Source organism: Pteropus vampyrus, unplaced genomic scaffold, assembly GCF_000151845.1.
Source record: "Pteropus vampyrus isolate Shadow unplaced genomic scaffold, Pvam_2.0 Scaffold520, whole genome shotgun sequence".
Classification (NCBI taxonomy): domain Eukaryota; kingdom Metazoa; phylum Chordata; class Mammalia; order Chiroptera; family Pteropodidae; genus Pteropus; species Pteropus vampyrus.
Genome location: NW_011889301.1, coordinates 396,243 through 410,335, shown reverse-complemented (window position 1 = coordinate 410,335; position 14,093 = coordinate 396,243). Strand labels below are relative to the sequence as shown.

Here is a 14,093-nt window from a genome sequence, read left to right as displayed (position 1 = left end):
AATTGAGATAATAAAACAGTCAAGTGAGATGAAAAGGGAGCATACAGATCTAAGGAAACCGACTGAGGACCAAAACAATACATCTGCCACATGAATAACTTAGAAAAAACATGGAACTAAATGGTCACTGCTGAAGACTGAATTATCAGCACTGGAGGTAATGAGAGTGAATGGAGAGGAAAAAGACAAACTCAAAGATAAATAAATAAAGAAGACAATCAAACACCACCATATAAGGCTAACTGCTGTATCTTGTGTGAAGAACTCAATAAAAAGAGAAAATGATTCAAAGATAAAAGAAAAATTTGTTTTCTTGATATGAAGAAAATAAATAAACTGAAACTTCAGATCTAAAAGTACACTTGGTAGAGAAAAATCTGTTAAGAATGCTTACACAGTTAATATAGTGGCCATGTACTTTCAATAAAAATACTACCTGACAATGAAATCCACCAATCAGGAGTCAAATCGAAATAACGAATTCTGGGAAGAAGAAGGAAGATGGTAAAAGCAGGGTTCACCTCCTCCCAGGTCCACATCAAAATTACAATCAAATTATAAAATAATCAATGTGGAGAATCACCTGAAGTCCAACTGATCATAACAAGTACTTCCGATAATATAAAAGAGGAGCCACATTGAAGCACGTAGGAGGGGCAAAGTCATGTATTGGGCTGGACCCGCACCTGCAGGTAGTGGATCACTGGGACGAAGAGCAAGGCTGAAGAAGGGGGTCCTGGCATCATTTTGGGGCTTCTCAGCCCAGGGAGTAAGAGTTCCCAATAATTCAGACTGTAAAAACCAGAAGGGATTCTGGCCATCTGGGTGAGACAGAGACTGAAATCCTAGATGCTCCTTTGAAGGACTCACGCACAGGCTCTCTGACCTGCGGACACTGAGCCAGGACACTGGCGAGGGTCAGAGGCTCTCACAGGATTCATACCGAGAAAGTCTGCATTACCTGGTGCCAGAACAAGGGCTGGAAGGGTAGCCACCATTGTGCTTTAGTCCTGCTGCCCTATCTGGCAATCTACAGACCTTGCCAGCTGGACTTTGCAGACCCCTCCCACAGAGCCAATAGGAAGCCTTGGCCTAAGGAGATCAGCCCACCTCACTCAACCTGCAGATTGTCCTGGGCTTCTGTTGCTAGATGGATGCCACAGGGCCAAACATTCACAGCTGGCAGCCAGTGCTATGAGCATGCATTTCAGAGACAGTTTCAGGCAGATCACTGCTGCCAACACAAACTTGGGCAGATTTCAGGGATCCATGGGCCAGTCCCAGACAGCAGATAGTCTTGCAGTAATCTGGTACTCTTATTGGGAACGTAGGAACAGTTACTGAAGTTGCAGCAAGACTAAGGCTGTACTGACCTGAAGACCATTGTCTTCCTGAGACCCCACCTCACCCAATCTGCAAATTGCCCCAGGCGGTCCATTGACAGTGAATAGCCACTGCCCTGACCCTCCTCCCATGCTCTCCCAGTCCACACAGGCAACAAACTTTGACTAGCACAAGGAGGGCACTGCAGAGAAACTAGTTATAGGCAGAACTCTGCTAGCTGCACGAGTTACAATATTGCTTCCTGGGAGCGCAGGAGTCAGTGGAATTGTCCAAGACAGCAGCTGGTCTCACTGTGATCTTTGTCTATAGCGGGATCGTGCTGGCACAGATGTTGCAGGAAAACTGAGGCTTTATCGGCTGGATGGCCCTTGTCTCCCTGAGATCCCACTTCACCCAAGCCACAAAGTGTCTGCAGCCCATTGACAAGCAGTCTCCCATGCCCTGCTTGGCTCTGGGGTTGAGCAATCTGCACAGGCAATAGACCTTGGCTAGCACAGTGAGCGCATTTCGGGGAAAACGGTTGTGGGCAGACCACTGCTGCCTATACGAGCTGCAATATCTCTTGAGGGGATCGCAGGGGTCAGTGGGACTGCCCAGACAGCAGCTTGTCTCCATGTGATCTATGACTGACTACTGCAGGGATGTGCAGAGATAGAAAGTGCAGAAAACAGGCTATTGGCCTGACGGCCCTTGACTCCCTGAGCCCCTACCCCATCCAATACACAAAGTGCCCGCTGCACATTGATAAACAGCTGCCCCTACCTCGGGGTGGCACATTCAGGCCCAAGGTGGGAAGCAGGTGGCCTTGCTAAAACTAGAAACTTGTACAGGGAGCTACAGAGACAGCACTGGCATGTAAACTGACATTGCAGTAGCAAGGGGAAATTTGCTCAATAGATTCAGGAGATTCCCGGGTCCCTACACCACCCAACACACATATCACCCAGAGGCTTTTCCAGTTTCAGAGACTTGCAGGCAACTGACAGGCAGTGTCAAACCTGGAGGAGCACTGGTCCCCCTGCTAAACTGCCCTAGGTCAGGGACGGGGAATAACCGGACCACTGCCTATTGCATTGTCTCTTCCACTTACCCATAGATCCGGCATAGGCAACAACCATCTGCGGATGGCTTTGTAGCTCCCACAAGGTAGCCTTGAGCAATCAAAAGCAATAGCTGCCCTTGGCCTATGGAGGAGTCCTCCCAAGGGGCCACAAAACCAAAGCATCTTGAGGATGGCACCAGGCCACAACGGAGCAACTCCTGATTAGTTCCATTAGTGATACACACAAACAGTGGTTGTAACAAGTACACAAGCCTGCTAGGGCAAATCTCACTCAGTGGGGTCGGCCCCCACTCAGCAACTCTTACCCTGTGGGCGCAGTCAATTCTCACAGTTAGCCAGGGCATTAATCCCATCCACTGATGTACTAACAACAATAAAGTCTTGGAGACAACAAAAGATCACACGCAATCCACACAAAGATCACGTCTAGAGCACCCAGCATAGGCGAGCATGGAGAGTGCACCATTGGGCCACACAGGACACCTTCCACACTAGGCCATCTGGCCAAGGCTGAAAGACAAAACAAATATTTCTGACACACAGAAATAAACACAGAAAGACTAATAAAATGAGAAAACAAAGAAACATGCCACAAATGAAACAACAGGAGAAAACTCCAGAAAATAAGCTAAATGTAACAGAGGCAAGCAACCTACCAGAGACAGAGTTCAAAATAATGGTTATAAGTATGCTAAACGAACTTATGAAGAAAATGGATGAGCACAATGAGAACCTCAACAGAGAGATAAACTGTAAGCATAAAAAAGGACATAGAATCCATAAAAAAGAACCAGACAGAAATGAAGAATACAATAACTGAAATGAAGAACACCTTAGAAGGATTCAACAATAGATTGGATGAAGCAGAAGACCAACTCAGTGAATTAACTGGAAGACAAAGTAGCAGAATACACCCAATCAGAACAACAAAAAGAAAAAAAAATTTTTTTAAATGAGGTTAGTTTAAGAGAACTCTGAGACAACATGTAGCATAAAAATTTCCCAATCATAGGAGTATCCAAAGGAGTAGAGAGAGAACAAGGATTGAGAATCTATTTGAAGAAGTGATGACAGAAAACTTCCCTAACCTGGCAAAGGAATTACACAAACAAGTTCAGGAAGCACAAAGAGTCCCAAACAAGAGGAATTCAAACAGACCTATACCAAGACACATCATAATTAAAATCCCAAAGACAAAGAGAGAATCTTAAAAGCAGCAAGAGAAAGGAAGCTAGTTACTTACAAGGGTACCCCCTTAAGAATGACTGCTGATTTTTCAATGGAAACTTTGCAGGCCAGAAGGGACTGGCAAGAAATATTCAAAGTTATGAAAAACAAGAATCTACAACCACAAATACTCCACCCAGCAAGGCTTTCAATTAAAATGGAAGGTGAGAAAAAGAGCTTCCCAGACAGGGAAAAGCTTAAAAAATTCATCACCAACAAGCCAATATTACAAGATATGTTAAAAGGTCTTATAAAAAGAGGGGGGATAAAAAAGAAAATAGAACAAACAAATACGAATAATAAAGTGAGAGTAGCTATGTACCTATCAGTAATCACTTTATCTGTAAATGGATCAAATGCTCCAATCAAAAGACATAGGGTAGCCAAATGGATAAGAAAACAAGACCCATGCATATGCAGTCTAAAAGAGACCCACTTCAGATCAAATGACACAGACTGAAAGTGAAAGGATAGAAAAAGATATTTCGCACAAATGGAAATGAAAGAAAAGGCCAAGGTAGCAATACTTATATCAGATAAAATAGACTTTAAAACAAAGGCAATAATAAGAGACAAAGAAAGGCATTACATAATGCTAAACGGATTGATAAATCAAGAGGACATAACCCTAGTAAACATATACACACCCAAAACAGGAGCACCTACATATATAAAGCAATTATTGACTGACATAAAAGGAGAGATCAACAGTAATACATTTGTAGTAGGAGACTTTAACACCCCATTGACACCAATGGACAGATCTTCCAGGAAAAAAAATCAACCCAGAAACAATGAGCCTAAAAGACACACTAGTCCAGATGGATTTAATAGATCTTTACAGAGCATTTTACCCCAAAGCAGCAAAATATACATTCTTCTCAAGTGTACATGGAACATTTTCCAGGACAGACCACGTTAGGACACAAAACAAATCTCAATAAATTTAAGAAGAATGAAATCATACCAACTGTCTTCTTCGATCACAATGGTATGAAACTAGAAATCAATTACAAGAAAAAAAAAAAAGGAAAATACACACAGATGGAGGCTAAATAACATGCTACTAAACAATAAATGGGTTATCAATAAGATCAAGGAAGAAATCAAAAAGATACCTAGAGACAAATGAACATGAAAACACGACAACTCAAAAGTCTATGGGACACAGCAAAAGCAATCCTAAGAAGGAAATTCATAGCAATACAAGCCTACCTCAAGAAATTAGAAAACATGGACAATAGACTAGTGGTTACCAGAGGGTAGCGGGGAGTGGGGAAGTAGACGAGGTAAAAGGGGTCAAATATGCGGTGACAGAAAGAAATCTAACTATGGGAGGTGAACACACAATGTAAATATATATATGCCTTACTGTTAAAATGTATACCTGAAACCAGATTTTGTTAACCAATGTCACCATAAAAAAAAAAAAAAAACTCAATGGGGAAAGGCTAAAAGCATTTTCCTTAAGATGAGGAACAAGACAAGGATGTCCACTTTCACCACTCCTCTTCAACATTGGATTGGAAGTCTCAGCCACAGAATTAAGACAAGAAAGAGGAATAAAAGATATCCAAATTGGAAAGGAAGAAGTAAAACTCTCATTATTTGCCGATGACATGATACTATACATAGAGAACCCTAAAGATTCCACCAAAAAAACTGTTAGAACTGATCAATGAATTCAGTAAAGTAGCAGGATTAATATTCAGAAGTCAGTGGCATTTTTATACGCCAATGATGAACTTTCAGAAAGAAAGGTTAAGAAAACAGTCCCATTTACAACTGCATCGAAAACAATAAAGTACCTGGGAATCAAATTATCCAAGGAGAGAAAAGAACTGTTCTCGGAAAATTATAAGTCATTGAAAAAAATTGAAGAAGATACAAATAAATAGAAGTATATACCGTGCTCTTGGGTAGGAAGAATCAACATCATTAAAATGGCGATACTACCCAAAGCAATCTATAGATTCAATGCAATTCCTATCAAATTACCAATGGCATTTTTCAGAGAGCTAGAACAAATAATCCTAAAATTTATATGGAACCATAAAAGACCCCTAATAGCCATGGCAATCTTGAGAAAGAAGATTCAAACTGTACCAAGGCTACAGTAATCAAAACACATGGTACTGGCATAAAAACACATACATTGATCAGTGGAACAGAACAGAGAGCCCAGAAATAAATCCACACCTACACGTTCATTTAATATATGACAAAGAAGCAAGAATATACAATGGGGTAAAGACAGTCTCTTCAAAAAATGGTATTGTGAAAACTGGACAGATACATGCAAAAAAATGAAACTGGACCATCCTCTTACACCTTATACAAGAATAGACTCAAAATGGATTAAAGACTTAAATGCAGACTCGAAACCATAAAACTTCTAAAAGAAAACATAGGCAGTAAACCCTCTGATATTGTTAACAGTAATTTCTTTTCAGATATATCTCCTCAGTCAAGGGAAACAAAAAAAATAAATGGGACTACATAAAACTAAAAAGTTTTTGCACAGCAAAGGTAACCATCAACAAAACAAAAGACAACCGACTGGGAGAAGATATTCGCTAATGATACATCTGATAAGGGGTTAATATCCAAAATATATAAAGAACTCATACAACTCAACAATAAAAACAAACAATCCAATTAAAAAATGAGCATAAGACCTGAACAGACACTTCGCCAAAGAGGAAATACAGATGGCCAATAGATATGTGAAGAGATGCTCAAGGTCACTAATCATCAAAGAAGTACAAAGTAAAACCGCAATGAGATATCACCTGACACCTGTCAGAATGGTTATCATCAATAAATCAAAGAACAACAAACATTGGCAAGGATGTAGAGAAAAGGGAATCCTCATACGTTGTTGGTGGGATTGCAATTGGTACGGCCACTATGGAAAACAGTCTGGAGGTTTCTCAAAAAATTAAAAATGGATATACATTTGACCTAGCAATTGCACTTCTGGGTTTACCCAAAGAAAAACAAACCCATAATTTGTAAAGACCTATGCATCCCAATATTCATGGCAGCGCAATTTACAATAGCCAAGATATGGAAGCAACCTAAACATCCATCAACAGACAACTGGATAAAGAGGTTATAGTTCACATATACAATGGAATATTACTCAGCCATTAAAAAAAAAAAAAATGAAACCCTGCCATTTGCAACGACATGGATGGACCTGGAGGTTATTATGCTGGGTGAAATAAGTCAGACAGAGAAAAATAAATACCATAGAATTTCGCTTATATGCAGAATCTAAGGAACAAAAATAACAAACTAATCAAAAACAGACTCACAAATATAGAGGTCAATCCGGTGATAGACAGAGAGGAGGGGTTGAGGAGCTGGGAGAAAGGGGTGAAGGGTTAAAGTACAAATTAGTAGTTGATAGATGGGCACGGGGATGGGGAGCACAGCATAGGGAATGCAGTTAGCATTAATATAATGGCTAGGTGGAGAGCCAGAGGAGAGAAAGAGCAATTAGGGGGATCGTTTTATAAACTATATAAATGTCTAACCAATGTACTGTATGCTTCAAACTAAAAATAAAATTTAAAAAAATATTAATAAATTATGGAATGTAGACATTGTAGTAAAGGGCTACTACTGATTACATCTAACTATAAAACAAATTCAAACGACTGTGAGATAATTACAGAACAGGATGCTACATTATAAAAGAAGACATGGAGAGGAGGGAAGACAGGAAGAAGTATGCAAAAATCCTCATCTTTCATAGCAGAGGTCATATATACCATCAAAAATTGAAACATATCTATAAAATCAACATAATGACTAACTTCTTGATGTTTTTCAGGGCCTCTTAAATTTAGAGGGATCTTTTAATAAATAATAAACTTTAGTTAAGAAATATATATTTGAAAATCAACGATTCTTTTAATTGAACTTTAATTTCTCTTTTCTCCATTCAATTCAGTTAAAACTAAATTTCATATGTACATGCAACTTGCAATCTCCACCCTACATGACCCTTCAAATGCAGCCAGCATGACTATTGGTGGACTAACCCCTGATATGATGCAATATGAAGTCCAGAGGTCAGCTTTGAAGTGGTGTTGTTTGAAATGTTTGATCTGAATGTAATCAAGCCCTTAGATCAACTTTCGGTTGGGAAATAGAGGAAAATAAGTTCAGCAAGACTTCAGAAAGTACGTCAGACAATCCATAAAATACGACATTTTACAATACACCTGGCCAAGACTCTTCCCCAATATCATGGGGAATGGGTGGAATGGGGGGCTTTTCCCGCCTAGAAAGACATAACTCTATGTATTGCATGAAGCTTGACTTGATCTAGATTCAAATGTTTAAATCAACCATAAAAACATCTTGGGGACAATGGGGATGATTATAGATCTGGTATTAGATTATTTTAGGAAATTACTGTTAAATTTGTTAAAAGAAAAATGATACTACATAGGAGTATATCTGTATTTCAAGAGAAGCATGTTGAAGTATTTCAGAGTGAAGTGCCATGATGTTTGCAACTTACTTTCAATGGTTCTGGGGAAAAATTGCAAATAGCAAAATGTTAATTATTGCATCTCAGTGGTGTGTATATAGGTGTTCATTGTTCTTTGCTTTCTATCTTTCTGTATGCTTAAAACTTTTCATAATAAAAAGTGATGGGGGTATTCTCAAAAAAAATAATAATTAAATGAAAGCTCCCTTTCCCAACTCCTTTTTGGATTAAAGAAAACAATTTATAAATAAATGAGTAAATATGTAGCATCTATAGTATGGACACATTTAAAAAGTAATTCAATCTATGCATCTATGTCTCCAATCCATCCATATATCTAGATGTCTGAAATCATTGCCTAATGTCAATTATGTTAATTTTAAATTTCCGCCCTTATATTTTTCTTTTGTTTGAATTCTTTATAATGATCATAATTGAATGACTTTTCTTTTTAAAAAATAGATATTTCAAGATATGGATTCTAGGTTGTAGGAATATAGATAATTATTGTTCTTCATGCATTCCTGTATTGAAATAAAATAACCCCCAAGTTTTTAACCAAATTCTTGTAGAAGTGAATGCAAAGAAGTGAGGACAATATGTGTACACAACTCTTTGAGGAGTCTGACTCTGAAAGGAACTAAAAAAGAAGGCCCATGTGGGATCCAGGGAAGGTTTTTGTTTGCTAATGGAGAGAGGTTGCTGATTTCAAAAAGAAGATGATTATTCGAGGAGGTGGGGGGAGCGGACGCCAAGAAGTGCGGGGCTGGCCCTTCCACAGAAACAACAATAAGTTCCCTCCATTTTAGCAGCAAGAACAGGGAGGAACATTCTTTGATGGTTTCTATTAATGAACTATCACAGAAGGAGGTGAAGGACAGGGGTGTGGGAGGGTTCACGATGAAGGAGAAAGCCTGAAAGAGTGAGTTATTTCTGGGACAAGAAGAGCCAGTTGAGGCTTGTGATCAACAATTTAAAGTCAAACCAGCCAGCTCAGAATGGTTTTTCTTTCAGGACAGATGAACTGCTCAAGGACTGAAGGAAGGAGGCAGATGGTAGGTTGTGCCCAACAAGTGACAGCCAAGGTGGGAACCAGAAGGAAGTCATGCGGTTTCCAGAGCTGCTCTTCATGGAACTGGAGGGAAGAGCTGCCATAGCACATAGATGGTGACCATCCCTGCAGAGACTGGAGCACGGGCCCTGGGAGTGACCATGACAAGTGGGACAAGACCAGCTGCCATGGTTCAGCTCGTGGATCCTGAAGCCCCAAAGGCTGATGTCAGTCTAGGTTGACAGGAACACAGGCATCGCCACTAAATGAATCATAGGAGCCCAGGAGCCATCACAGAGAGGACTGAAAGTGCAGGGGAAGGCTGGAGTCTTCATGGAGCATGCACAGTGGGGAGCCACCAGACTGCTCCCCGCCCCCGCCCCCGGGGCCCCCAATCCCAGCACCCAGCCAGGGCCACAACTGGGGTGAGATCAGGATCCAGCTCCATTCCAGGTGACGAAGGGAGCAGCGTATTCAACAGAAAGCAGGTTCTCATCAAAATGAGAAAATTAACAATTGATTTTGGTTTTTTTGCGTGGACTTCCAGTTCCCACAACTGGAGATTCCAAATCAATAGCTTTTATAAAAATCTATCCAAGTGAGTCACATCACAAGGATAGGTTTGGAAACCACTGTGTTAAATCTCAAAGCCCTAAGATGTAGAAAGAAGTAGACACTCAGCAAATACTGAGCAAATATTTGTGAACTGAATACAACTAGTTCTATACTTTTTAAACATCATTTGTAAATGCTTGCATGTCATAGAGAATAGGTTTTAAATGGCAACAACAACAACAAAACAACTCAGGACCACCTGCACAACCATCATGAATCTGATTCCTAAGAACTATTATGACCAACTGGTCACAGATTCTTAGATAACCTTGCTTTTCCCTCTCACCCCAACACAATTTGAAAGTTCACATCTTTCAACCTCTCTGTCCAACCAGGAAAATCTAGCATTATATTGAACTAAGACAAATAACTAAGACCACCCATCAAGTCTTGTACCCCAACCAGAAACAATCTGCTCAAAATGGAAGAGAAAAAACATCCGTTGAGCTACATTCCCATGACCCTAAAAATTAAGCAATTATCAAGGTCCTTCCTTCTAAGCGACAACACAACACTCTATCCTCAAACGGCTAATGCTTGGATCAGATTTCCATGGTTTACTGTTGTTATCAAATCACACCAACCCTCTTCCCCTCAAAACTGTATATTACTGAAATGTGAAACGTTTACTTATAACGGTTATTAAGGGTTTTTGCCTTGCTGAAACTAAAACTCGATTTCCTCCTTTAACCATGGAACACAAAATTTTAAAGGTGGAAAGGCTAGAGCATGGAATGTCTCAGATAATAATTCTTCCTGGTGGGACACTGTCCTTCATCTGGTAAATACTACCCTTCATCTGGTAAACACTACCCTGTGTTTACCACTCCCTGCCTCCCACAAGAAGACATGTGTTTTGGAGGCATTGAATGCCATGGCAGGAGAGCACACTGCTCACTCAAGTGCAGAAAGTGAAGAGTGAGGTTCAAACCACCCAACAAACTCCAGTCCATTCCCAAACAAGCCTATGAATAGCATTCTCTTGTTTTTTATCCTAGGCGATCCAGGTTTAGGCATATGGTTATTCCACTTTCTTTAAGGCAGGGTTTGCATTTCTCACGGATGCCAGCAAGCGTGCTGCACCACAATAGTAGAGACCTTGAAAAGAATACTGACAGCAAGACTCACCAAAAAAGTATCCCAAATCTAGCCCTTCCCTCCATACCCCCATCCCAGTCCAAGCCATATCTTAGAATTATCTGGAATACTGCAATCACTTCCTAGCTCCTCTCCATGCTTCCAACACCATCCACCCATCAGCCAAGGAAATCTTCTTACTCACACAGATTATGTCATGTCGGCACATGCTAAAACCTTCCATCTGATTGCATTTAAACTAAAATTAAAACAATTTGTTTAGTTTGATGGTCTCCCTGCTTCCTCTTGGTCCCCCAATAACTGTCTCAACACAGCAGCCAGAGTGATTTCGATCATGTTACTCCTATGCTCTTCCCAGTGGCTCTCATCCCTCAGAGCCTCCACACAGGCCCTACATAATCTACCAATCCATTACCTGAGACCCATGTAGTAGCATTCCCACCCAAACTCCTTACTCTTCCATACCTGGAATGTTCTTCCCCCATCTCACTCACCTCACTTGTTTTGCTTCAAATGTCACCTCCTCAGCGAGGCTTCACTGATCACACTGAGATGGAATTCTCTCTCATGCCCACACTCCCTACCTCACTCCCTTTTCCTGCCTTACATTTTTCTTGTGAACACATAGCCACATCTGCCATGATAAAAATTCTATCAGTTTACTTCTTACTCCACTAGAAAGCTTTATGTAAGCTCCAGGAGGATGGATGGATGCTCCATAACATTTGGTATTTTGATCTGCTTTATTCACTTCTGAATCCCAAGAGCCAAACATTGCCTGGCACATAACGGGTGTTTAATAAATATTACTGAAGGAATTAGAGATCTGATCCTGCCTTCCCTGTCTCTCCTACCTTCTCCCACTTGTTCATTCAGTTCTGGCCACAGTGACCGTGATCTCTCTGTTCCTCCAGCAGGCCAAGCTCATGCCCCCTTCAGAACATTCCCATCTGTCTGGAATGCTGTAGTGCCAACCACTCCACCCCAGCCGCTCTCATTTCATATCTAAAATTACTTTGATTATTCATGAACCCACTTGTTTATTTTTCTGTCTCCATCAATAACATGGAATCTTCAGAACAGGGGATTTGTGTTGTTCACAGCTGCTTCCCTGGTGCCTGTGACAGGGTTGGCACATAGTAAGCGCTCAATAAGTATGTTGTAGTTGTAAACAGCCAAGCTCATGTGAGTCTCCACTTTCTCAAGTATAAAATAAGAAGGCTGAAGATAATCTCTGAGGTCTCTCTGCACTCTTCATAAAATGCGGATTTCACAGTATAGTTTACAAAGAGCCCTCACTTATGACAGCTCCAGCAAAGCTCTGGGAGGTAATTAACAGGGTTATAATAATTCAGCTTTCGCATCTGAGAAAACTGCTGACTATGGGACTGGCCCACAGGCATAGCTATTAAGTGGTGGAGCTATGTCTAAATCCACAACGCTTTCAATGCTGCTACTACGACAGCAAAATTAAACAGGATTTTCTAGTCCTTACAAATAGGTTCAAGGAACCACAAATTTGCTGGCTTACTATAAACACGTCCAAAAAAGTACATCGTGTGAACGTCTCATTGTTTTCCCCAATTTTCCATGAACATGCTGGTAATGTGAGAATGAATGATCGCTCAAAACAAATGAACTCATCCGATTGTTGAACATGTAGATGTCTATAAAGAAATGTTCGCTTGTTTCAGCTCATCGGTGCACTGGAAAGCGTTGGGATGTAGCTCTACGGAAGCACAATTCCGCAGTGTCCTGCGGTAGTAAGTAGTGAAGTAAATAGTGGTGAGGCGTGCCCGCGATCACTGACAGGAGAATGACTTTGTTAGGCTGTAGTTGGGTTTTTAGACACTGCGAAGGTTTCCGGCCTTGCGTAAACGTGGTCAAGGTGCAAAGCCCACGACCACCCGCGCTGGCACTGCGACTCGAGGCTCTCGGTCCCCACCCGCCCTGACCCGGGCGCGGCCTTAGGGTAAGAAGGCATGGGCAACCCCGCCGCCCCCCACTGAGGGGACGTCGCGTGTCCAGCCAGCGTGGCGCGGGAACGGGAAGGTACCAGGTCAGGTCGCCGCGGAGCAGCCGGGCGCCCCGCGCCGATCCCGCCCGAACCCCTGGCGCCCGCCTCACCTATAGGTGGTCAGCAGCGCCTTGTTGACCAGCACGATGAGAAAGGAGCAGGTCCCGTAGAAGAGCGCGGACAGTAGCTGGGCCACCCCGGAGGGCAGCGGGGACGGGGCGGATGCGGGCTCGGCGCCCGCGTGGTCATCCTCGCAGGTCATGTCCCGCAGCCCCCGGCCCGCAGCCTGACGCCCGCCTCCACTGCCCTCGGGCCGGCCCCGCCCCAGTTCCGTCCCCGCCCCCGGCCGCCGCGAGAGAGCGCGGCCAAAACAGGAAGGGCTTGGGCGCGAACACCACGTGCTCGCGCGCGCCGGGGGCCAGCGCCCCAAAGCTGCGCGCGCGGCGGGTGCCGCTCGGCAGGAGTTAGTCCTTAGGAATACACTGGGTCTAAGCACTCCTTACGGTGGAAAGGGAGATCAGAAACGAGATTGGAAGAAATAAAAACCCCTACCGTCTTCCAGACTGTTCTCTTGGGGAGAAACGCTTCGGTTAAGTCTTAGAGCTAGCTGGTTTTGGTTTTTTTTCCTACTTTTTAACATATAATTTACATACAACGAAATTCAAATTTTACGAGTCCACAGTGTAGTTTTGACTAATTCATACATCCATGTAACCATCCAAATCAAAACATTTCCATCACTCCAAAAAGTGCCTTTTTTGCTCCAACTAAGTCAATCCCAACTCATTCTGGTTCTATGGTAGATTCGATTTGCCTTTTCTAGAATTTTACGTAAATTTCATATAAATTAGTAGGTCCTCTTTTAATCTTTTGCGCTTCATTTGCATTTTTGCAACTTTCCCATGTTGTTTCTTATAATTGTTGAGTAGTAATACGATTTGTTTATCCATTCACCAATCGACGGGCATGTTGATTGTATCTAGTTTAAGGCTATTATAAAAACTGCTTCCACAAACATTCGTGTACAAATTCTTGTGTGAACCTGTATGTTTTCATTTCCCTTTGGTAAGTACCTCGGAGTGGAATGGCTGGGGTAAGGTGGGTGCAAAGTCTCAAGGTTCTCCTTGCCTCTGCGTGCTTTCTGGCAGGTCTTCTCCTGAGGACCCATTCC

The 14,093-nt window shown here is 42.0% G+C and overlaps 1 protein-coding gene across 5 annotated transcripts in view; it reads right to left on the bottom strand.

The window, feature by feature from the left end:
* Positions 1-13,264, bottom strand: part of SLC35D2 (solute carrier family 35 member D2) — a 55,048-nt gene extending 41,784 nt beyond the window's left edge. The window contains exons 1-2 of one of the 5 annotated variants that reach the window (XM_023525042.1): positions 13,033-13,174; positions 12,605-12,710 (exon numbers count right to left, since the gene is read on the bottom strand). Coding sequence is in view for 2 of the 5 variants with exons in the window: in XM_011383473.2 (XP_011381775.1) it covers positions 13,033-13,184 (152 nt within the window). In the remaining 3 variants the exon portion in view is untranslated. Of the gene's footprint in view, positions 1-436; positions 484-12,604; positions 12,711-13,032 lie in introns of those variants that run through there. The other 4 variants (XM_023525041.1, XM_011383473.2, XM_011383472.2 and 1 more) reach the window with 4 other exon arrangements.
* Positions 13,265-14,093: the final 829 nt, after the last annotated feature.